Raw genomic sequence first — 25587 nt, forward strand, 5'->3', positions numbered from 1 at the left:
GAGGAAAATCATCATTTTATCAGATGATGAGTAAACATCTTGCGAAAAGAGTGTAAAACATAGTGGTTTCTAATATTATTCGCAGAGCTATATGCGCGCTGTTTCGAAATGTAATTTGTTGAGCACCGTAGCCGCCGCAACAGCATTTCCCGTTCGTCCTAAGTTAAGCTAAACCTTCATGAGATGGTGTAAATTCATGAAACTCTCCACATCACGCGAGGAAAGAATATATCCGGGTAATAGGAAAGTGTCAGCTTTGTATCATGCACAGCCGATCCTTCTCTCCGATAGTCTTCACTGAATCTCCTACGTAGTTCAAAATATAAAGGAGTTTGACATTGGTGCTGATTAGGTCTCGATTTCGAGTTGAAACTTTATTTATGGAACGATTTTTTATAACCACAATAATACCCCGATTACATTTCGAAGAAATGTATGAGTCTAATAGTTGCAAATGGCTGTACTTTCAGAATAATTGCAAATAAAACTAAATTTCTTACTCGTTTCATTCATATTTTGGCAGTGGTTAGCTTTTTCCGAGAAGATAATGAAGATTTTGTTGTAAGCTACGACTCACTTACGGGTGAAAAAAAGCAAATTGTATCACTTTGCCAGTTCATGAGCTGAATCATAGGTGTCGCATGACTAATTTTGGTTTTGCCGCAAATCGCCAATAGAGTTGCTACCGCTTTGATATCGCTCTGAGAGCCACTACCTTCTCACGCTGACTTTCGATTTTCACTGTTTTTGTTACAGTCGCTAGCCTTCTATTATCACTGTTGTCAACAGCTGCAACCTGCTTATAGTTTTTTTTTCCAAGATTAGAATCTCTGACAAACAGCAGCAGTCCTTCAGCAGTCCTACAGTGCAAACGGACAAAATGGACAAAATTTTCAACATAACCTCAATTTTCTCCTTTGCTGAGAAACATTCTATTTTTTCAAAATCATTATTCCTATAAATTATAACATCCTTACCTTTCTTTCTCCTATTTTCCAGTTCTCCTCAGTCGCCAATGTACTATACAAAACGTGTCTTTTATTCTCTTCTTCTTCTTCTTTTATATCTCTCCCATATACTTCCCACTCATGGCCGTACTACCCGCTGTATAGATACGTACTTCTCAGAGCAGTATCCAGGTACCACAAAATGGAAAGTAAATACAGCTTTATCAAAATTGATTGAAATTGTTAACCTTAGGTTTGTTCCGGTACCAGGAGAAACTGGAAATACTCCGTAGTGAAGGAGCATTTTTTAATTGCTCCTGTTTGTTTCGAAGAAACTGGAACAAGCTTATTTACTGCGAGATCCATATGAATCCTGCCTAGGTGCGAGAGGCTGACTTTTTTGCATGCTGGATATATGTTGAAAAAAAAACATAAATACCTATAACCACGATGGACTAAATGCGACGGGGATTGTTTAACAATTGCAAACTCTCAACTACATCTGATTTCTAGGGGCTGGAAATTTACTTTGACGTTGAATTTTTATATCTTCAGTAATTATGTCGCGTTTTTCTGAAGACTAGAACTGTTACTTAGTAAATGAAATAATAAATGAAAAAGGATCAAGATATTATCACTCCCCTTAAATTCAATCGACTATCTTTGCTCGTAGCTCTCGTTAAAAAAGCTTACTCCCTCTATTTGTTATCCATTATCCAAGCTTGAACCTCAGGGTGTCAACCTCGATGTTCACTTCGCATACAACCAAATAGCATTCGGCACCTCGTAACTATTCACTTCCAACAGATCAATCAGCTTCCTCGCAAAGTCCCCGGAAATTGTCATCTCCCCATCCTCGGTTTGCAGCCGATGAAACAAATTAACCGCCGCCTCGCAGTTATTATCTCTCGCGTACTGTTTCATAATAAGCGCCAAAAAGTCCGCTTCCCGAACATTCGCCAACCCACGCGAACACTTGGCTAGCCGAAGAACTACGTCCAGCTTGCCCGAATCGATAAGGTACTCGCACTGCGTCAGAATGTACTCGAGATTAACTCGAGTTTCCGGATTTATCAACATTCGGCGCAGTTGAGCTTCCGTCCCGGCTTCGGCAAGAGCTACCAGAAGCGTGTTGTTGGTATTGGTAGGACCGTGAATGGCGGAAGCAGCTTGGATTACTTCACCAAGTAAGATTTTGGCTTTTTCCGGAGGAATCGTTGGGTCGTTGCTGTTAGTTAACCGAACCAGAGTAGTTATAATTTCCAACTGCAGCGGAGTTCGTCGATGTTCCTTAGCCATTTGCATGAACTCGGTAATCGCGCTGAGAGTTTGATTTTTCAGCAGATATTCTCGAATAACCGGACCTAGGATGGCGTTGTCATATGTGCAGTATCCTTGCTTGACGAGGAATTGTAGCAATTCGTGGGTTTGATTTTTCTGGGAATGGGGATCGGCATTGACCGCTTTCTGTGCTGTGATGTTTAGTAGATTCCAAATATTTTTGTTCGCATTTCCCACTCGAATAGGACCAGCTGCAGCTCGCTGACGGAGGACTTTCTGAGCATTCGCTGAGAAACCATTTTCAATAAGAAGTGCAGCAAAGTCAATTATTTTGTGATCGTCGATCAAGAAGCTAGGAAAGGTAGATCTAATCTTTTCCAAAGCTTTACCAGCTTCATCCACGTTTTTCAGTTTGATGTGTAAATCAAAAATAGAAGCCATCATTCCGGAGCTTAAATCGACATTTGCTTCGTCACATCGCCGCTTAATCTCGACGGCTCGATCCAAACGATTTTCCCGAACGCATAACTGCAGCAATCGACGCAACACTCCTCTGGCATTCATGCCTTTTTCCACCAGTTCGCTTAGATGGCATTCCAGCTCTTCATAGCCCATATCGCGCGGGTGAACGATTGTTTGACTGAGCAGATCCTTGGAGGGAAGCGTCAACTTGTCATATACCAGAGTCTTTAAAAGGTCTTCCAACTCAGAATCCTCTTGATTATATTTCTTCAAAACATTTGCACTAATACTGCTGATCTTTACATCAGCATTTTTATATTGCTTCAAAAGCGACTTGATCGAGTTGATATTGTGCTTAGCCTTTTTATTGCTTATCAGTTCCAAAAGAAGTTGACCGGCCAAATCATGTTTTGGATCTCGAGCTTTCGTCATCAGATCGCGAACGACTACAGCTACTTTTCGGAAGTGTTCCGAATTTTTGCTAACCATCGCCTGCAACGTTAGCGGCCAAATCAGAACGGTTGTGTCTAGTTTGGATGAATACAATTTAACAATTTTGCTCACATCATCGAATCGGATCTGGTGAAGTAGGTGGGAAACAAGTGGGGTCATTAGCGTTGCCATTTTTATACCTCTGTCTTCGAACTGTTTTAATGCCCCACGCACATCATTCAGCGTGATCGAAAGTTTAGGTAAAACAAACACCGATAACGTTTCCGCATCCAGTTCGGTTCCGAATCGTTGCATTAACTTCAAAACGCTAAGAACTCCCGCTTCACCCTGTTTGGTAAAGTTATGAATAATCAGCGGCCAAAAATAATGTGGCCTGAGGTCTTCTTGCTCTCGAAGCTGTCCGAGTAAATGTGGGTAAATGTCAATCCTATTTTTGGCAGCGCAATCGCAAGCTACGTGAAGAGCCCGGGTGTTACGCCCGGTTTTGATAAGAAATTCGACCAATGATGTAACTTCTTCCAGAGGCACTCTAGTTTTGATCATTTCAAATATTACCGCAGATCCGTAGGTGTCGTAACTCTCAGCTTCCCCAAAGCGTGGAATCGGCAGTGCACCTAGCAGGGTGTGAATAGCATCAAACTTCTTCAGATTCATAAGATCCGAGCAAAGGTTTCTTAGAACTGGATCGAGTATAGCATTGTCACGCATAGTGGCTGGTAGCAGTTTAACCAGCAGTCCTAACACTTCATTATGATCACCCAACAAGGCCTCCTTTATAGCTTCTACCACGTGATCTTTTTTCAAAAGCTTTCCTTTATCATTGATTAATTCGAGGGCATCAGCGATTTTCTTGTTTGCTAAATATCCAACAATCAGCTCTCCATATATGCCGCTATTCAGGTATATGTTTTCAGCGATCAACCTGTCCAAGACTGCCTTCACGGACGGAAGATCTTTGGCCTTACAATAACCTCTTATCAGCACCCTACCAAACTCACTATTAAATTTGTAGCCTTCTCTCTGAGCGATATCCATCACTTCCTGCATCCTACGAATATCCCCACGCTCACTGACGACTCCAAGCAGTAGCTGGTAAAACTCTTCATCTTTCGCCACTTTAACTTTCCCCAAAAACTCCTCTATATGTTGCTCTTCCAAGTCAATGCCATTTTCGCAATGAACCCTCAGTAGCACCTTCCACCGGTTTAAGGCCGCGGTTGTCGTTGACGGTTCCCCAGCCATGAACCAGATAGATTTGAAGAGCTTCATTCTAGCTTCCACTGGTTGTTCCATCAGCAACCGACCACAGCAACCAAGCAGAAATTCATATGATACACCGCTGATAACTTCTGGTTTAGCCAGCACTCTATTGAGTTTCTCCAACTGAACGCGCCGATGGACACGGGCCTCTGCTCCCATTTCATCCAGCAAAGTGGTTGTGGTTTTTTCTTCTGAAATCAGGTACAAATCAGAAACAATACAACCATGAACAGCACATATTACCATACCCCGTTGGAATCCAGGCCTCGTTTGGGCCATGGGTGAACGTATTTCAACCTGGTTCCTATTGCTAGCAGCCACGGTTAGCGGGCGAGTGCAGCTCCGCACATGCAGGTTGCACGTATACCGGTACGGATTTGTGGGTTGACTAGAAACTTTCAAGGCGATTGCACTCGCGCTATGCGGCGCACGCTGCCGCAATATGGTATTGCGCAAAATATTCATTCTTGGTCGGTCTGTTAAACACTTTAAATAAATAACAATGTATTCAACTGCTAAAATAATACGTATTTTAAATTTTCGCAAAATGTTACATGAGCACTGGAGATTGTTTTGGTTTTAGAAACGATTACCCATAACAAAATTTGTTAACATGCAATGCGCTGATATGACGTTTATTAATGTCAAAAAGTCGTGCCTCATCGGCTGAAGTTCACGCTCAACACGCAGAAGAATCAGGGATGGCATTCCGCATCTCGATTCGAGTGACTCGATCCGAAACGTTTTGAATTCGTTTCGACTAAATTCCCGAATAGAAATGTACAGTAGCAAAACCATGATTTTCACTGTGACAGTACAGTAACTTTACAATAATTTACAGTAAGTTTTAGTGTTAGACTACAATACAAAAACAATAAAGTTTAACGTTTTTACAGTAAATTTCAATGTAAAATAGACTTTTACAGTGAAAAAGAGGGGTGGTTATGTATCTTAACAATAAAAAAATCAATTTTTCTCCATTCATTTTTTTCTCGAAAACAGTAAAATTTAATGTGAATGCACTGTATCAGTTTTTTGCTGAACAGTGAAATTTATTGTTACATGAAATTTTATTGTAAATCTATTGTGAGAACTTGGCATCGAACAATGTTGAAACAGTAATAACTATAATATTTATTGTTTTATGATTGTTTGTAGGGTAAATACTATTGTAAAATTCTATCCGGGTTGTGCATTACGTATCGCATTCGACCAAGCGTTCGAGCTTGTTTAATTGCGGTATTTACTAGATCTCGACTGCCTGTTCGAGCGCAAACTGTCAAATAAGAGTATACACTGAGAAAACATTTTTTTAATTCTGCTACACACAGAAAAAAAATATTGGTAAAAGTAAGAGTATTCCGCTTTTAGCAAAAAACAACCAACGCCAACTATTAGGTTGAAATTAAAACTTTTATATTTATCAAGAATAATAATCAAAGTAAAAGTTTTCCTTTTAAGCCAATGAAGAATAGTACTCAAAACAAAAGTTTTATTTTCAAACTAAGAGTATGCGTTAGTTGTTTTTTGCTAATAGTGAAAAACTCTTATTTTTACCAACATTTTTTTTTCTGTGTGTACGAATAAGTTTTATAAAACCAGCTTTGGTAAAATATAGGAATTGTTTACATTTATTTAGTTTTTATCTAAATTAGTTGTTTGTTATAGAAATATATATGGATAAGTTTCGCAAATATAATATTTTTTTCTAGGACTCAATTGGCGATTCTACGTTGAAACCGCTCGCAGATAGCGCTGGAAGGAAAGTGTTGCTGATTTTATTCTGTTCTGTCATAGTGCATATATTTTATGTAAACATTGGTAAAAAATGACTTTTAAACACCAAATTACCGATCAATTTGTTGATAATTATTTATGAAAATGAAGGAAAACCATCATTTTATAAGATGATGAGTAAACATCTTGCGAAAAGAGTGTAAAACATAGTGGTTTCTAACATTATTCGCAGAGCTATATGCGCGCTGTTTCGAAATGTAATTTGTTGAGGACCGTAGCCGCCGCAACAGCATTTCCCGTTCGTCCTAAGTTAAGCTAAACCTTCATGAGATGGTGTAAATTCATGAAACTCTCCAGATCAGGCGATGAAAGGATATATCCGGCTAATAGGAAAGTGTCAGCTTTGTATCATGCACAGCCGATCCTTCTCTCCGATAGGCCGATAGTTTTCACTGAATCTCCTACGTAGTTAAAAATATGAAGGAGTTTGACATTGGTACTGATTGGGTCTCGGTTTCGAGTTGGAACTTTATTTATGGAACGATTTTTTTATAACCACAATAATACCCCGCTTACATTTCGAAGAAATGTATGAGTGAAATAGTTGCAAATGGCTGTAATTTCAGAATAATTGCAAATAAAACTAAATTTCTTACTCGTTTCATTTATATTTTGGCAGTGGTAAGCTTTTTTCGAGAAGATAATGAAGATTTTGTTGTAAGCCACGACTCACTTACGGGTGAAAAAAAGCAAACTGTATCACTTTGCCAGTTCATGAGCTGAATCATAGGTGTCGCATGACTAATTTTGGCTTTGCCGCAAATCGCCAATAGGAGTGAGAACTTTGAAAAAAAATCTATGTTGTCAGACATCGATCCAAAAAAATCCGATGTAATATAATATGTAGAAGAACGAAATTTCTTTTTCCTTTAATGTACAAAAAATAAATTTACCCTTTCCAAAATCATTCATACTATTGGCGATTTGCGGCAATTATCAATTATCATTATCTTCTCGGAAAAAGCTTACCACTGCCAAAATATGAATGAAACGAGTAAGAAATTTAGTTTTATTTGCAATTATTCTGAAATTACAGCCACTCATTTCACTCATACATTTCTTCGAAATGTAATCGGGGTATTATTGTGGTTATAAAAAATCGTTTCATAAATAAAGTTCCAACTCGAAACCGAGACCCAATCAGTACCAATGTCAAACTCCTTCATATTTTGAACTACGTAGGAGATTCAGTGAAGACTATCGGAGAGAAGGATCGGCTGTGCATGATACAAAGCTGACACTTTCCTATTACCCGGATATATTCTTTCCTCGCCTGATCTGGAAAGTTTCATGAATTTACACCATCTCATGAAGGTTTAGCTTAACTTAGGACGAACGGGAAATGCTGTTGCGGCGGCTACGGTCCTCAACAAATTACATTTCGAAACAGCGCGCATATAGCTCTGCGAATAATATTAGAAACCACTATGTTTTACACTCTTTTCGCAAGATGTTTACTCATCATCTTATAAAATGATGGTTTTCCTTCATTTTCATAAACAATTATCAACAAATTGATAATTGGTAAAAAATGACTTTTAAACAAATAATTTGGTGTTTAAAAGTCATTTTTTACCAATGTTTACAGAAAATATATGCACTATAACAGAACAGAATCAAATCAGTAACACTTTCCTTCCAGCGCTATCTGCGAGCGGTTTCAACGTAGAATCGCCAATATAAAACAATTGATAAAAGAACGAATCATTTCGTTTCATTCAATAGTTCAGACATCGATGATCATGTTCATGCACCGTACGGGCGAATCAATAGAACTACCAACGAAAGAGCAGCTAGCTGCGACCTGGGACGGGACATGCAAAGCGAAAAAAAGTAACTGTCACCGCGAACCGGCAGTGGCCTGTCATTGCGAACCGGACCTTTCTTGACGAATTTCATTTTCTTTTAATGGATAGTGTCTGGGTAGTATCGTAATATCCTGGCTATATACAAGGTGTTTTTAGAAAACATTTTATATGTTGCTTTGATGCAGGTAGATGCACACAAACAAATATGCAAAAAGCACCGACGGCACGTGCAATTTTAATATTCTGCTCAACAGTCATAGTTTTTGCTGTTTTACACAGTTCAGACAAACAATAACTTAATTCATGTCATGTTTGAGCTTTATTATTTTCGGTACAAATCAGTACCTCATCGGCAGAAATCTATGCCGCATCGGCACAACATTATCATCGGCATTTGCTTGAAATTATTTTACAAGCGGATTTTTACCTGCAAAATAACATCAATATCGGGTGGGAAAAAGAAGACCGTCTTCCCGTCCCGTCCCAGGGTGCGACTACTGTTGAGGTTGGCTAGAGTAACATACGATAACTCCGCTAGCGAATGACGGATCTCAATAGTAGCATGTCCGTAATAACCTACGAACTTGCAACTATTGAGGACCAGAGCTACAGGTCCAAAGCCCTGGTAAAGGAGGATGGTTGTGATGATTTAGGCCGCAGTCATCACGTAAAGCAACAACGTTCTTAACCCCAAGTCCAAGGCGTGAAGCGACCCGTGCCGAGGGATGAGTGGTCGAGAGGGTGAAAAAGATGCTCGATCGTTTACGGAGCCTGTGGGGTACCTGAGCAACCCCCACAGTAAGCGTCCCTTACCACGTTACTGCGGAGCTCTGGCGTGGTTGACCTTTCTTTCTCGCACAACTCGTGGGAACAGTATGAGAGAAATAAATTTGAATAAAAATCAAAAAACGGAGAGGCCGAACCCCTTTGCCTGAAGTGGTTTGGCGAGGTCTCCCCCCAGTGGGGGGGGGGGTAGTGGAGCGACGGGGGCTGCATCCAACAGAACCGGTGGCTCCCCTGCAGTGGTAGAAAATAACGCTGGACGCGCCACTACCCGCGACTCTTAAGATTATGAAGAAACTCGATAGCATCATCGAGTTCGCAAACGCGAAACAGAACATCAGCGTGAATCTGCAGCAGAACCTGCTGGTGCTCCGCAAGGCTGTTCGAGTCGCAAGACAAGAGCAGGAAGCGTACGTCAAGATCGTGGAGGGAAGAGAGAAGACCGTCAGAGGAACCCAGACAGGGGTCTTCCCCTTCCCCTTCTATGGAGCAGCCAAATCGGCCAAAGCAGCGGCTGATTTCACCTCGAAGATCAGGGGGCAAGACGGCGCCGAACCCGAAAAGACCTAGGCAGTCACCAGGCGAGGGTGCAAAAATCAACGCCAAACGGCGTGCAACCATGACGGCCAAACGCCGTTTGGGCGATGTAAACCGGGGTGCAAATGACCCCGCCGGGCAGCAAAAAGGTGCCAGCAATCCGGCACAACCGGGACAGGGGGCGAAAACTCCTGGAAGTTGGTCAGTAGGGGGAAGCGGACGTCGAACGCACCTCGACCCGTAAAGAAGGCCAAGGGTAGAGGCGAGGCCTTGTGGGTGAAGACCGACGATGACAAATAGGCCAACGTCCTTAAGTCAATGCGGGCGGCCGAAAGCCTCTTGGCCCTCGGGCAGGACGTGCTGAAGCGAGACGCACAATCTAGTGCGGCGTACAAGACCTTGGTCCAAGAGGTCCTGGGTAAAGGCTCCCGGGTGAGATCATTACGGGCGGAAGTGACTCTCCAGTGCAAGCAACTGGACGTGTTCACGACCGCAGACGATGTCGTCACTGCCGTCACAGAACAATGTGGCGCAGTAATTGAGCGGGCCTCTGCGCGCTTGAGAGCGGGATTCTCTGGCACGCAAGTAGCCTACTTCAGGCTACTGACTACGGAAGCTAAAAAGGTTACCGAGAAAGGGAAACTGAAGATCGGCTGGTCAGTATGTCCAGTTAGCATACCCCAGCCGCTTTCAGTGGATAGGTGCTATCGGTGCCTAGAATCCGGCCGCAAGTCGTGCGAATGCAAGGGAATAGACAGGAGCAAATTATGTCGTCGCTGCGGCAAGGAGGGCCATAAAGAGTGGGGCTGCACTAAGGCGCATAAATGCCTTATCTGCACCGCCAAGAAGCAAGCCCGTAACCATGCTATGGGTGGACCTTCGTGTCCCTTCGGTGAGGCCAATAAGAGGAAGCCGTCAACGTCACACAGCTAAATCTTAACCATTGTGCAGCTGCCCAATAGCTGTTGTGGCAGTCAGTCTCGGAGTCGAGGACAGATGTCGCCCTCTTATCCGACCCCTACAACATCCCTGTTGATAACGGCAATTGGGTGTCGGACGGGTCTGGGATGGCAGCAATCTGTAAAACGGGACGGTTCCCGTTTCAAGAGGTAATACACTCTTCCGCTGAGGGTGTTGCGATTGCCAAGATCAATGGTGTGTTCTATTGTAGCTGCTACGCTCCACCAAGGTGGCCCATAGAACAGTTCAACAAGATGATCGACAGACTCTCGTCAGACCTAGTGGGCCGGAAACCGGTAGTCATAGCGGGAGACTTCAACGCTTGGGCAGTAGAGTTGGGCAGCCGCTGTATAAATAGCAGGGGTCAAGCGCTAATGGAGGCGCTTGCGAAACTCGACGCTGTGTTAGCCAATAACGGCTCCGCTAGAACCTTTCATGGATTGATTGACGTAACATTTGCCAGCCCGGGTCTGATTCCAGGCATGGAATGGAGGGTAGACGAGGGCTACACCCATAGCGATCACTTAGCAATTCGCTTTAGGATCAACTATGGTGTGCAGCATCCGAGGGCGGGAGATCCCTGTCAGGTACGCGGGTGGAAGTCCAATCACTTCGACATCGAAACTTTCACCGCGGCCCTGGGACTGGAGGCCAACACCAACAGTCTAAGCGGGGATGCGCTGGTAGCCGTCCTATCACGCGCGTACGACGCCACTATCCCGAAGAAAACCATGCCAAGAAACAGCAGACGCCCGGTATACTGGTGGAGTGCCGAGATTGCAGCCCTACGATCAGCCTACCTCAGAGCTAGACGTAGGATGCAAAGAGAGAACCGCCGAAATTGGCCCTTAACAAGACCATTAAAAGCAGCAATAGAGCGTGTTTCAACCTGTGCGAGAGTGCCAACGCGAATCCGTGGGGTGTCGCTAACAGAATCGTGATGGCTAAGACCAAAGGGGGCTCTCCACCCCCAGAATGGTCTCCGAACCGGTTGGCGAGGATTATCGAAGTACTCTTCCCATCTCGAGCCACAAGCCCCTGAAATGGTGGCTCCGGTGATGAATGAAGAACTACTCGCAGTGGCTAATTCCCTAGCAACGAACAAAGCCCCAGGGCCGGATGAAGTTCCAAACAGCGCTCTCAAGGCAGCGATCATAGCGAACCCGAACATGTTCAGGCTAGCTATGCAGAGATGCCTTGACGAATGCCGCTTCCCCGATAGATGGATAAGGCAGAAATTGGATCTGTTGCCGAAGCCCAAGAAGCCGCCAGGCGACCCATCGGCGTACAGACCAATCTGTCTGATCGACACGACTGGCAAATTGCTGGATAGGATCATCCATAACAGGCTAACCCCGTACGCAGAAGGTACGGACGGCCTGTCAAGCAACCAGTTTGGTTTTCGAAAAGGTAAGTCCCCGGTGGACGCTATCAACTCGGTGATAAAGACTGCCGAGATAGCGATCCAACGGAAAAGGCGAGGCTTGCGATACTGTGCGTTAGTGACACTTGACGTGAAGAACGCATTGAACAGCGCAAGCTGGGACCCTTGTGGGTTCAAGATCATCGGCTTTGCCGACGACGTAACCTTAGAGGTCTACGGGGAGTCAATCCCCGAGGTAGAACTAACCGCAGCTGATGGCGCAGCTGTATCACGGTAATAATGGATGGATATTCTACGAGATGAATCGCTCACGCAAACACTGCGTTCCACAAGCCGATATGTGCAGAGACGCTAATGGGGACTACAGTACTATGACGAACATCTAAAGAGGCGAAGCAGTATACTTAGAAGCTTGGGAACGCATGAAGCCGATGACGTAATTCCAGCACCGGGTTTAAGATCCAGGATCAACTGCCATGTGCACTGCTCAAACACGCAGGAGAAGCATTGGCCAAAGCATTCTAATAACAAAAAAGAAGAGAAATAGATTTAACCGGAGAGTTGGATTGGGGGAGTAGTAGTATAAAACAAGGTGATAAGCTGGGTTGCAGCAACTACCGAGCAATCACTTCTTTGTCGCCACCTATTACTATTAGCAAGGGACTTTGGAGGGCAAAATCAAGCAATTTTACTGATGAAAATACCACTACGATCCAAAAATTTGCGTTGTTGCGAATACATCTCTAACAAAAATAAGCAGCGATTCAATTTCTCCACATGAATACATCTTCAAAACGAGAAGAATAAAAAAACTCCAATACAAATTATATAGAAATCATTTATTTTACTGTAAAATAATAATCATCAACAATATCTGTTTCTACCGCTCTGAATAATATACGCAATAAAAGCAAGCTGCAATAGACCTAAGTTGTAATACGAGGATTAGTTGATCTAGGTTTCATTTGTAGCGTCAAGTCATTTTCCCGAAATAGTTTCAATACGTTTTTAGGCGTAACCTAGCGTGCGTCTGACAAATACTTAAAAAATATTTGCAGACAATATCAAAAACACTGGATTTGTCTATGTTTCATCCCAGTCGCAGTCTCTTTCTCAGCAACAAACCACAGAACGATACAACCCATCTTATGGCTTTCCAAATCTTTTCACTAGCTAAGACAAACGAACAAAATATTTGTAAAGCAATAAAACGCAGTTAAACCAACTATCACAATCGAGTTCCATCATTCGAATTGTTTCATTCCGTTCAATATTCTGTCAATTAATATAACCAATTTCCTTAGATGTAAACATAACCCGAACTCAATCGGCACTGGAGAAGCAACTATTGCACACCCGGACATCGTTCAGCCAACCTCGCTTCGGAACGGGCCGACGATGTTCGGAGCAACCGGCGCAAACCGCTGTCCCACAGGCCCGGCAGTGATGTCTCCGCCGGTCGATGACGTGATAGGATGAGTGTGAGGGAGATGGCGACGGTGACGGTACCAGAGCGGTTCCTCGATTATTTGACGGGTTACCAGGCGACGCTGGCGGTGTGGTATCTCCTGCCGCAAGCGCCAGCTGACGCATCACGTTCTTCCCGTTGATGGTCGAACCGGCCTGAACTAACGGGTTGGCGGAATTGAGTTCCTCCGGTGAACCGAACATCAGCTCGCAGATGTTACAGCGAGCGGCTTCCGCATCCGGGACCCAGTACGATGGGCGAGCGGAATCCTTTATTAAGTCTGGAAAAATGACAACGTGAGTAAATTGGTTTTCGGCTACCATTAGTATAAATGGTTATGCCTTTAGGGTATTCCAGTACGGCACCGAGGTTACTCAGCGTGTTGATAACGGCCTCGCCGTATTTTCTTGCCGTAACATTGATCTCTGCATCGCTTGCGCTATTGCTGTTGCAAGTAGATGTCTTGTCCGGTTCACTTTCGCTGCTAGCGGCTGTGAGATCAAAGAAACCATTTGGTAAAATGTCCAAAACAATCCGGTCTCTAAATATCATTACCTCGTGTAGAACCTACGTTTGTCCCGTTGGACGACTGTGCCCTACTCAGTAGATCCCGGCAGCCGTTGCATACCCGCACCGGATAGTCCCAACCGCGATTAACCACGGGCATCTTGGTCTTCGAGCAGGCACTGCAGAATCCATCTCCACAGTTGCGACAGTGGTGCTTCTTCAGCTCGAGCCGCTCGAAATTGCAGGTGCATCCTTTGCAGTACTATAATGAAAACGATTGGCACATTATTTACGGCCAATCTAAAGTGATTAATGGTGACTGAAGCGTACAATGATTTCACTATCTGGTCGCCAATAGGTTGGACGGATCTTATCCGCAACCCAGGATTTGAGCGTTTTTGTTGGCTGCTCTCCAACGCTGACCAACGCGTCGGTTAGATATGCCACTCCGTCCAGCACCAGTTGAGCAGAGTGGGTAGGACCACGGGTCACCAGACCACCATCGTTCCAAACATGCACGATTTCGGTTCTGCGGGGAGAAAAAATTAACGTTAGAGAACGTTAGTTGTTTAGAAGCGCTATTACGGGAATGAAAGCTAAAAGGACAAGTACATCGAATCAACCCCCGTGGCCGGAACTCCTGTCCACCCGTTTAGCTTGCCGGAGCTAGATCTAATCGCTAAAAAGAAAGACACCCGAAAAAGTGGCACAGCCAAATCCAGAAGCCCCAGCTCCAAAGCCACCCCCGACATGACACCTTTCACCCAATAACGACCCCATGTCCAGATCCCTCTCCAACTCTACAGCATCACTAAACACCCAAAGTCAGGTATCCTCGTCGGACCCAAACAACCCGTTCTACATCTCGCAATCAACACAAGTCGCAAGCGCTGAACCAGGCGGTCAGTAAACGACAAGAGCAACCAAACTCAACAGTCGAATCAAAACAAACAACCCTCCTGCGCCGACCCCAACAGCGGACGTTCTGGGTCCTCCTGATGCACCCCCGGCGGCTGTCGACGCGGGCCCGGGCTTTACCCAGGAAAGTACTCTTAGACCAAATGCAACAGATCACAACTAACTGCCCCTAAACCCTTCTAGCCGATACCTACCAGAAGACACCCGGCCGTCAATCATCGAAATTCAGAACTACGATCACTCGCCCCATGAGCTTACCCGATCAAGAGCACACAAAGAACCCACCACTTTGGATTCCACCCTCAATTGCCCAGACCACAGCAACATCAGCCGTTATTCCCGTTACCCAAGCCCTATAGCCGCTCCTAGTACCCAGTAAGGCTCCACTACAGGAGCAGCGACACGAACGCCCCGCAACGGAACAACTATACTTGTTCCATTAGCTCATTAGCAGAATCCGTTTTTCTCGGATTCACACGGGGTCAGCAATAACAAAAAAATCTGCATACCGTGCATCAAAAGTCCACTCCCTCGCGTAGTTCCCGTCTCGGAAGTTGCCGGAAACATCCGATGAGTCCTTCACGGTGTTACAGTAAAATGTGTAATTTAAATGTCAAAAGGGAGGAATAAGAGATTAGTGTGTACTGCAAGAGGTGGGCATTTGACAGCCCGCTTGAAAACAAAAGATCGCTGCACAATTTGCTTGAAAACAAATCCCCGGAAGAACGGGTGCCAAAATAAAAATGGGTAGTCGGAGAAAAGAGTTGACCGAGTACGGTCGGTGGCGGTCTGCGATTTCCGCCGAAAAAAAAGGTCAGTCTGAAAAAAGTTCGACAAAGAGCGGTGGTATTGCTCCCCGACGGGAGGCGAAAAAGGAAAAAAACGCCACGAGTGAGAGAACGTGCAAAAGTGACACCCTTTTTCCCATAAAGGCGAGATTCGCGCGGCAAGTTTCGTGGTGGACGGAAGTGAAATTAGGTTGGCCGAAACGAACGCGCACGTGTGCCTATTCTTGCTTCGGCCGGGTCAAAAGGCTAGTTTTTCCATCCCCTTTTGCTTGGGTTTCGTCGCAATCGTCCTCGTGGTTATCGGTGTGGTGAAAATAACGGAGACATTTTATCCGTGCGCTCTGCGATCGGGAGACAATTTTGATTATCGCCAGCGACATCAACAAAACTGCGCTCGTGTTCCCGAAACCCGAAAAAAGCGAGATTCGGAAGTTCCGGAACTTTCGACGAGGCCGAAAGACGTGTTAGGTCGAGCAGCATTGAACGGGGATTGACCTCGCAGGTTACAACTAGTTGGTGCTATCATCGAACGCACCGGCGACGACGGTGAACGAATCGACGCAGTCAAGACCGTCCCACCTCTCCATCAGCCGACCTCGTTATGCACCCAAGTCGGGCGGTTCACTGGTAGAACCCAGAAGAAGCGTATGCAAAAAGATCAACGAAAAGCTTTTCGAGCTCTTGGAAATGTCCCCTGAACATCATTGATGAGATGAGGGATCGGCGAATTTTCGAACGTCTTGGAGTCAGACTAGACAGACTATCGCGAAAGCCACGGAGGCCAGCTGAGCTGCCTTCCTGGATGGGATAAGTTCCTACTCGTCGATCGCGGAATTGTGGAGAAGGGCAAAAGAAGATAAAACAGCTTCGCCTTAACGTTCAACAGTACCACGACGGTTGAACCCTCCAAAATTGCAAACGAATTCGGGAAACACTTCGCCTTGATCTCGGGAGACTCCTATCCTCAAAACGAAAAGGGCCATAGAAGCCACTCCTACAATATTCGCGCCAGATGTAAGCCAAAATTACAACAAACCTTTCTCCGGTGTGGACGTCGCTACTGCGCTAAGTACAGCGCAGGGCGATTCTGCCGGACTCGACGTCCGCTATTCCCTCTTAAGGGAATCACCTCCGGTTGCCAAGTGAGCACTAATAGATGAGTTCAACAGAATCTAAGGAGACGAGCCTCTACCAGACAACTGGAGAGCCGCACTCATCATCCCCATCCCGAAGAAATGCGAGGGATCCAGAAGCCTGAATGGCTTCCGGTCCACCAGTCTCTGAAAACGATGAAAAGAAGGGCGAACAGCGCAAGATTCCTCGGACAAGTAGAAAACCTCCACCCCAAGCCACCCATTGGTGGAACCAGGAGATCAATCAAGCCATCACAGACTCCGGATACTGATAAAGACTGGCCACTCCATCAAAGAACTCATTACTGCAGATTTTCGTAAATCACGAAACCTGGCCAGAAAGACCATCGAGGCTTCGAAGATCAAGAGCTGAAACGCGTTTCTTGAATTGATATCTCCCGATGTTTCCACCGCCGAGCTTTTGAAGAGAGTGAACGCTCTCAGCGGAAAAAAGGCAAGCGGGCCTCTCCCTCAAAGTAAACGGAACCACAACAGTCGAACCCCAAGAAGTCACTGGAGAACTCGGCAAACACGTCAGCTCGTTATCCTCAGACGCTGCCCTCCCTCCAAACTTTTTAGCACGATGCAGAAGACTTGGAAGAGTGCCCATATCCTTCCCACCGGAATCCGAACAAGACTTCAACAGAGCGTTCTCCGGGATAAAGTTAAGGCGACCACGACAACTAGATCGCGGGACTAGATGGCGTCAGCTACCCTATGCTACAGGATGCCGCACCAGAGGATGGAAGAGTGCTGTTGGAATGTTAGAACCGTATCTGGAATGGCCACTCCATCCCATCTTCTTGGAAAACGGCTCTTGTAATCCCCACACTAAAGAAGGGCATACTTCCCGTACAGCGAAAGACTTCCAGCTTTTTAGCCTTCTCCTCTGCGTAGGGAAAACTATAGAGCGGCCGGTCAACAAACGGCTTATGACCTACCTTGAAGAAAAGTCCCATCTTGAACAGCACCAGTTCGCATTTCGCAAGGGTGGAGGGACTGGAGCCTACCTCGGTGTGCCTTTGTAGAAATTCTCCTGCAGACCCTGGCGGACGATCTGCACGCCGACATAGCTTGGAAACGCAAGCGCGCAATCTCCAGCTGATACCGTAAATTTGTTTGCTGATTTCTTTCGCGGAGTGTTTAGAAGCGACTATACCGTCCCTTCGGAAGAGTATTTGGAAACATTACCATCGTACACCATAAATCTCCCCCGTCCCACTGTAAGCCGAGCTGACGTCTTGAAGGCTCTGACTGCTGTTGAATCGTCGAAAGGGCCTGGCCCCGATCATCTCTCGCCCCAATTTATAAAAAGCTGCGCCCACGTGTTGTCTCTTCCGGTGTGTATCATTTTTAATCGCTCTCTCGCTGAAGGCATTTTTCCTATCGCCTGGAAAGAAGCTGCTATCGTTCCTATTCACAAGGCTGGAAATATTCACAACGTCGAAAATTACAGAGGTATCTCATTATTAAACTGTCTCTCCAAAGTTCTCGAAAAGCTGGTCTACAACGTCACGTATGCAGCTGCATCCCACATTATCTCGGAGTATCAACACGGGTTTGTCATAAAACGATCAACAACTTCTAACCTGATAGCCTACACTTCTAAGTTGTTTCCCGCCGTCGAGAAGCGTCATCAGGTGGACGCAAATTACGTCGATTTCTCAAAAGCTTTCGACAAAGTACCGCACAACATCGCAATCTTAAAATTAAAGCGTTTGGGATTTCCCACCTGGTTGACTAACTGGTTGCAGTCGTATCTTTCCGATCGCTCGGCATTCGTGAGTATAAAAAACATGCGTTCAAGCACATTCAGAACACCCACAGGTGTCCCGCAAGGCAGTCATTTGGCCCGCTTATTTTTATTCTATTTATTAACGATATCTGTAGTCGGATCAAGTCTGGGAAATTGCTGTACGCGGACGATCTCAAAATCTTCCGAACTATCGCTTCTGCACTTGACGCCGTAGTGCTTCAAGAAGATATCTGTACTACTCAAGAATGGTGCACGCTTAACGGAATGGAAGTCAACGTTAATAAATGCAAAGTAATCAGTTTCGGACGCTTGCTTACTCCAGGACGTTATGAATACAGCCTAAAAGGTATTGTAACAATTGAAAGCGTCGACTCGATCCGTGACTTGGGAGTGCTCTTCGATAGGAAGTTGAGCTTTTCCGACCATATCACCGCGACAACTGCTAAGGCTTTCGGAATGCTGGGCTTCTTAAAGCGGAACACGGCGGACTTCGATGATTTCTACGCACTAAAAGCACTCTACTGTGCCCTGATCAGAAGTGTTCTGGAGTATGCTGTGCAAGTGTGGGCACCATACCATGCCGTTCAAATTGACCGACTAGAGCGTATACAAAGATGTTTTGTGCGATTCGCCCTCAGGAAACTTCCATGGAATGATCCAGTTGTGTTGCCTCCTTATGCCGATAGATGTATGCTACTCGGTCTGCAGACTCTGGCGACTCGCCGTATCTTCCTGCAAAGAGTTTTTGTTTTCAACTTGCTGTCAGGTAATATCGACAGTCCCGATCTTCTCTCGGGCGTTAATTTGTATGCGCCTCCTCGTGTTCTCCGTAACCCCACTCTGTTGTGGATCCCTAGACACCGTACTTCATATGGACTGAATAATCCACTGGAAAGATGTTTCCGCAGATTTAACGAAGCTTCTTCAGTGTATGATTTTAACATTTCCAAGCATAGATATAAGGTATTAATAAGAAATATATAGTTTTAAAATGCGTCTGTACGGTGTATACCGAAGATAAGGAAATAAATAAAATAAATAAAATATTGGACATCGCCAAGGCCTACCTACAACACAGTCTACCGTTAGGAGGTTGTCCGGCAACTAGCTAGCTGGGGAGTCACTCAAACACCAACTATCATTCTGACGGACCCTATGCGGGTCATATCCGCCTTGGAACTGGGAACGTCACGCCACCCTTACATACAGGCAGGCATTGCATTTATCGCTCATATCTTGAGTGTTTTTTCAAAACGTCATATCTGCAATGAGTTACTCTCTTTGTTTACTTTCTCTTCTGTTAATAATTCGGTCACTTTAACATTTATTCCTCAGCTCTTTGCATAATATGCTAGTTAAAACCACCGTCTTTGGATCTGTACTGTAAAATAAGTGAAAAGTGTTATAGTGACGCCGTAAAAATCGAAAGAGAAAGTAAACAAAGAGAGTAACTCACTGCAGATATGACGTTTTGAAAAAACGCTCAAGATATGACCAAATGCGCCCGGATAGTTTGCTACTTCGACAATAAAAACTCACATTTTCACACAAAAAGTTATTGGTACTCACAACTTCTCCGGATAAATACAAAGTGTTATTTCTCCGGATAAATAAAACAGCCGGAGAATGAGAGAAAGAGTTTATCACGGTACCCTTTTTTCGCTCGCTGCTTTCTTGTCGTTATTCCAAAACACGCAAAAACAAGTCTATCATACTTCTTTGCCGTTTTTCTTTGTAATTAAGTGTATTTTTTGAAGTTTTTATTGATTTCCACGAAATTAAAATTTTATCACCTTCTCCGGTGAGAAGGAAAAAGTCAAATAAATTTTATCCGAAAAATCATTCTCACGCTATTTGTGGAGACGGAGAATTTTGCGACTCATCTCGGAAAAGTTGGACATCGGATAAGCTTCTTCTCGCGTGAGTAAGAGAGAATTACAATGCCTGCATACAGGCTATTGAGGACAACTGCGATCCGTTGAACACGATATTTTGGGTACCCGGTCACTGCGGGATAATCGGAAATCACTCATCGACAGCTCCTGAGAGACAGGCCCGCAGATTGCTGACCAAATTGGTCCCCCTCTCCATCGAAAGATATCATCTCCCACTTTAAATCAGAAACCATGGCTCACTTTATTAGCCACTGGAGGAGCCAATTCGGTCACCTTAAAAAAATCAAGGGACACCTGAACGATGGGCCGACATGACTAACAGGCTCGAACAGAGAGCCCTCTCTTGCCTACGAGTTTGACACACCAAAATATATCACGCACATACGAACTCTAACTGACTCTAACTGGTTTGTTTACATGAGAGTTACGTGAGTTCGAGTGTAACAGATGAGCACCCGTTGCACTCGAACTCACGCAACTGACAAGTAAACAAACCACCGAGAATTGTCAAACATGAACTTCATTCATCATGAGTTCATTTGTGTCATCATGATGTAGAACTCTATGACTCTGACTATGATATAGGTACAATAAAATCAAAATTTCCAAATGTTTTCGAGAGAGACTTATCCAAACCTATTATAGGGTTTGAGGCTGATTTGACTTTAAAGGAGGAACAACCGATATTTAAAAAGGCGTATGATGTACCGTACAAACTGAGGGAGAAAGTCATAAATCATCTAGAACAGTTGGAGAAGCAAAAAATAATTTCACCAGTCGATGTGAGTGAATGGGCTTCACCAGTGGTCATTGTTCTAAAGAAGGACAACGAGATCAGGCTGGTCATCGACTGTAAGGTATCTATTAACAAGGTTATCATACCCAATACCTATCCTCTTCCTTTAGCACAGGATATTTTTGCATCAATCTCGGGTTGCAAGGTGTTTTGTTCCCTGGATCTGACGGGGGCGTATACACAACTTCAGTTGTCTTTTTATGGTTTTATGTTATTTATGGTCATAAATACCATCAAAGGGTTATATACATATAATCGTTTACCGCAGGGAGCGTCCTCTAGCGCATCCATATTCCAGCAAATTGTGAACCAAATTTTAGGTGGATTAGAATATGTGTGCTGTTATCTCGACGATGTACTGATTGCTGGAAAAACTAGAAAAGATTGCGAGGAAAAATTGCTGCAGGTTCTCGATAGACTGAACAAAGCTAATATAAAAGTGAACTTTGCGAAATGTAAGTTTTTTGTTGTATCATTGCCGTATTTAGGACATTTAGTAACCGAAAGAGGCCTTTTACCATCACCAGAAAAAATATCAACGATTAAAGAAGCCAAAACCCCAACCAACGTTTCAGAATTAAAAGCATATCTTGGTTTGTTGAACTACTACGGGAAATTCATAGCACATTTATCAACCAAACTTAAACCATTGTACGACCTTCTCAAAAAGAATGTGAGGTTCATTTGGAGCGATAACTGCCAAGAAGCATTTGTGAATAGTAAGGAAGTTATGATGCAAGCGGGTTTGTTGGAATTTTACGATCCATCGAAACCGATTGTAGTTGTTTCGGATGCTTGCAATTATGGTCTCGGAGGAGTTATAGCGCACGTGATGGCCAGGAAAGACGAATTAGTTTCACTTCTTTTTCTTTAAATACAGCTCAAAAATCTTACCCCATCTTACATTTGGAGGCATTGGCATTGGTGTGCACGGTCAAAAAGTTCCATAAGTATTTGTTTGGGCAGAAGTTTATTATGTATACAGACCATAAGCCTTTGTTGGGAATTTTCGGGAAAGAAGGGAAAAATCAGTTGTGCGTAACGAGACTTCAACGATATGTAATGGAGTTATCCATATACCAGTTCGATATTCAATACAGACCAGCATCTCAGATGGGAAACGCCGACTTTTGCTCTCGTTTTCCATTGAGTCAAAAGGTTCCAAAAAGTTTAGACACCGGAGAAATCAAAAGTATCAATTTTTTCAATGACATTCCTTTAGATTATGTATCAATAGCTAGAGAGACCGAGAAAGATCAACTGCTTTCAAAAATCAAGCAATTTTTAAAAAACGGTTGGCCACAAAGACTTGATAAATCATGGCAAACCATTCATTCTCTAAAGGACTATTTAGAAGAATCGAATGGATGTTTGCTATATCAAGATAGGGTATTCATTCCATTTTCCATGCGTAGTCACATTCTGAATCTCTTGCATGCCAACCATGGTGGCATTGTGAAGATGAAGCAGATGGCTAGACGGTGTTCCTTTTGGTTAGGAATCAACGCAGATATAGAACAGTTTGTCAAGCAATGTCAATGTTGTATGAAAATAACTTCAACTCCAAAAGAAAGTTGCTTTTCATCATGGATACCAACAATACGCCCATTCAGCAGATTACATGCTGATTTTTTCTATTTTGATCAGAAATGTTTTTTACTAGTGGTGGATAGCTATTCTAAGTGGCTTGAAATAGAACTAATGCTTTACGGTACGGATGCGAGCAAAGTTATTAGGAGGAAATTTACAATTATATTCTCTAGATTCGGCCTTCCTGACGTCCTAGTCACAGATGGGGGCCCTCCGTTCAATTCGATAGCTTTTGTCTCATTTATGGAGAGACAAGGAATTGTTGTTTTGAAAAGTCCACCTTACAACCCTAGAAGCAACGGCCAAGCAGAACGAATGGTGCGGGTGGTTAAAGACGTTTTCAAAAAAATCAGACGAGATCTCTACCAATCGAAGATCGAATAACTTACTTTCTAGTTAATTACCGCAATACTTATACTTCTTTGAACGATAGTTTACCTTCTGAAAAAGTTTTAAGCTATAAACCTAAAATTCTATTAGATTTATTACATCCCAAAAGTAGCTATAAAAATTACCACGGGACAAACATTCGGGTGAACAGGCGGTTACTGTTACTGAATGCAATGCGCCTCCGCCAGATCCATTTTCCAATTTAACCTCGTGTGATAAAATACTATATAAAAATCCCAACAAGAATGAAATTGAAAAATGGATTGAGGCAACTTTCGTAAAAAGAATTTCGACAAATGTTTTTTGTGTTTCCTTTGGCAGATCGCAGATCAACGACTAACGCACACAGGAGTCAACTTAAACCGATGCAAAGGAAAAATAAGACAACAATGATAAAGGTATCAATGCAACGAATTAAACGTCCGAGGGAATCATCTTGCTCAGAAGAAAATTTGCCAGTTTTAGCAGATTCAGCTACAACCGAGCGAAAACGTCTAAAACCAATTCAGCGGCGCTCGCTAAGTCCAGTCATCACGCGGAGTAAATCGCGATCGAAGAAAGCAGAAACGTTGTCATAATAAAATGATTACAGAAGAGTTATTAAAGAAATTATCGAAATGTTCAAAATAGATTTTTTTGTATACGTGCTTGAATTAAGATTATATTATAGTATACACTCTCGAATAATGTTTTAAAAAATATTTGTAGGTTAGTTTATTCAAAATAATACCTGTGATCTGAAACGAAAAGGGAAAGAATTGTAATGTACCGTTTCGAACAGTTAATCCAAACCCGTTCAGAAAGTATCTCTCAGCATGAGAGAGCACACAGCTTTACAGAACTTTATATAAAAGCAGAGATTAATAATTGATTCTTCAGTTAGAGTTCTTACGAAGTAGACGTGATTGATTGTTGCTGTGGAGTTGAATTGGCGAACTGTCTTTTGAGTCCGAGACTGGTCCAAGTCCGTTGAGGAAAGTTTGATACTGACGAGTGGAGGCTAAAAATTCCGAATACATAGAGTACAATGAGTGCAAGTAGCGGTGCCCTGCAAGGGGCACCGATGGAATTTGAGAATGGCGAGGCATCGAATAGAAGCACAGAAGGTGACAGAAAACAAGATGGCGCAGGAAATCCGGAGAACAAACAAATAGAGAAGAAGAATCGTTTAAATAGAGAATACGTGAACTACAACTACAAACACAATGATGATGGACCGTTTAAAGTAATAGTAGAAAAGATATTCGAAGAAAATTACAAATACAACGGAATAAACAAAGTTGCGGTTGGATTAATGCTAAAACAAAATGGCTTCTCTAAAGCGATATTGGATATAAAGAAAACAGGAAAAGCTAAAGTGCTTGTGTATTTGATAGATTGGAAGGAAGCAAACAGACTAACGACGTGTCAGAACCTTAGCATCAAACGGTACAAAGCGTACATACCGAAAGGATTCGTGACAACGAAAGGGGTAATAAACGGAATCCCAGAGGATATTGAAGCTGCGGATTTGATTACAGAAATTCAAACGGATAAGGAGGTGATGGAAGTATTTAGAATGACCAGATGGACGGTTGAACATGAGCAACGAATTCGAGTTCCAACTAGCAAGGTAGGATTGGTTTTCAGAACTAACAAATTACCAACACATGTGAAGATTTTCTCGGTCAACATGAAGGTAATGCCATATATCACGAAAACAGTCATGTGCAACCAATGTTTAAGATACGGCCATGTAACAGACAGCTGTAAAGGAAAACAAAGATGTATGAATTACGGAGGAAGTCATGAAGAAGCAGAATGCAATAACGATATCCAGTGTGCCAATTGCAGGGGACCACATAAAGCCACGGATAGCCAATGCCCCGTCCGTGAAAAGCAAACGGAAATCAAAACCTTGATGGCCACCAAGAGCCTGACATATTACGAAGCACAACAAGCAACGAGAATACCGGTACAGAATGGATATAGCATTTTGGAACACGCAGATGAGTTTATGACGATCAAAGAAAGCTATCTCGCAGCAGTGAACCACGGCAAACAACAAACGGGACGAGTGAGTGCTACAAACTCGTACAAAAAAGAAAATTCTAAACAAAATGAATCTAAAATCTCAAAAGGTCGCGAAACAACACACGAAAGCGATGAAAAAATCCGAGGAGTGAAACGGAAGGCTAGAAATGATTTAACAATAGAAACAGAAACAATTACGTTACAAAAACATCTTGAGTTACGACAAAAATGGGAAAATAAAATAAAGGAATTGGCAACCCAAAGGGAAACGTACAAGCAAACGACCAATGTGATATTCAAAGAGTTAACAGTTGCTCTGATGCAGAACGATGGAAATGGGTACCAACGATTAATAGAACATCTCAAAGGTATGGCAATAACGTTAGGCTATATTGAGGAGGAGAAACAGTCGAATTCCTCTGCGAATGATCAGCAAATTCAAGGTATTACAGAATAATATCCAGAGCCTATGGAAGAATAAATTGGAACTAGCTCATGAGTTACATAGCAATAAATACGATGCCGCCATCCTAGCAGAAATATGGACTGATATAGAAAAAAGTAACACCCTAAATATAACAGGTTACCACAAAATCCTACAACCAAGACAAACAGAAACAGGTGGAGGTGTAGGAATATACTTAAAAGATTCTTATAATTA

At 43.5% G+C, this 25587-nt stretch overlaps 2 protein-coding genes across 3 annotated transcripts in view; both read right to left on the bottom strand.

The window, feature by feature from the left end:
- Positions 1 to 1609: 1609 nt before the first annotated feature.
- LOC131685487 (leucine-rich PPR motif-containing protein, mitochondrial) lies at positions 1610 to 5028 on the bottom strand. Of its 2 annotated transcripts, none has more exons than XM_058969234.1 (2): positions 4652 to 5028; positions 1610 to 4591 (listed from the first exon to the last, which is right to left on the bottom strand). In XM_058969234.1, exons 1-2 carry the CDS (start codon positions 4866 to 4868, stop codon positions 1698 to 1700), a joined length of 3111 nt encoding a protein of 1036 aa, XP_058825217.1. In that variant the 5' UTR covers positions 4869 to 5028; the 3' UTR covers positions 1610 to 1697. The 2 variants fall into 2 exon arrangements, with proteins under 2 accessions (XP_058825217.1, XP_058825216.1); XM_058969233.1 differs by having other exon boundaries at positions 1610 to 4594; positions 4652 to 5026.
- A 7468-nt stretch (positions 5029 to 12496) lies between these two features.
- LOC131685489 (zinc finger FYVE domain-containing protein 1-like) overlaps positions 12497 to 25587 on the bottom strand; it is a 32238-nt gene continuing 19147 nt past the window's right edge. Inside the window, exons 3-6 of the mRNA XM_058969236.1 lie at positions 13978 to 14176; positions 13696 to 13909; positions 13482 to 13631; positions 12497 to 13420 (exon numbers count right to left, since the gene is read on the bottom strand). Coding sequence (XP_058825219.1) covers positions 12996 to 13420; positions 13482 to 13631; positions 13696 to 13909; positions 13978 to 14176 — 988 coding nt within the window. The 3' untranslated portion in view covers positions 12497 to 12995. The remainder of the gene's footprint in view (positions 13421 to 13481; positions 13632 to 13695; positions 13910 to 13977; positions 14177 to 25587) is intronic.

This window comes from Topomyia yanbarensis, chromosome 2 (genome assembly GCF_030247195.1).
Source record: "Topomyia yanbarensis strain Yona2022 chromosome 2, ASM3024719v1, whole genome shotgun sequence".
Lineage (NCBI taxonomy): Eukaryota > Metazoa > Arthropoda > Insecta > Diptera > Culicidae > Topomyia > Topomyia yanbarensis.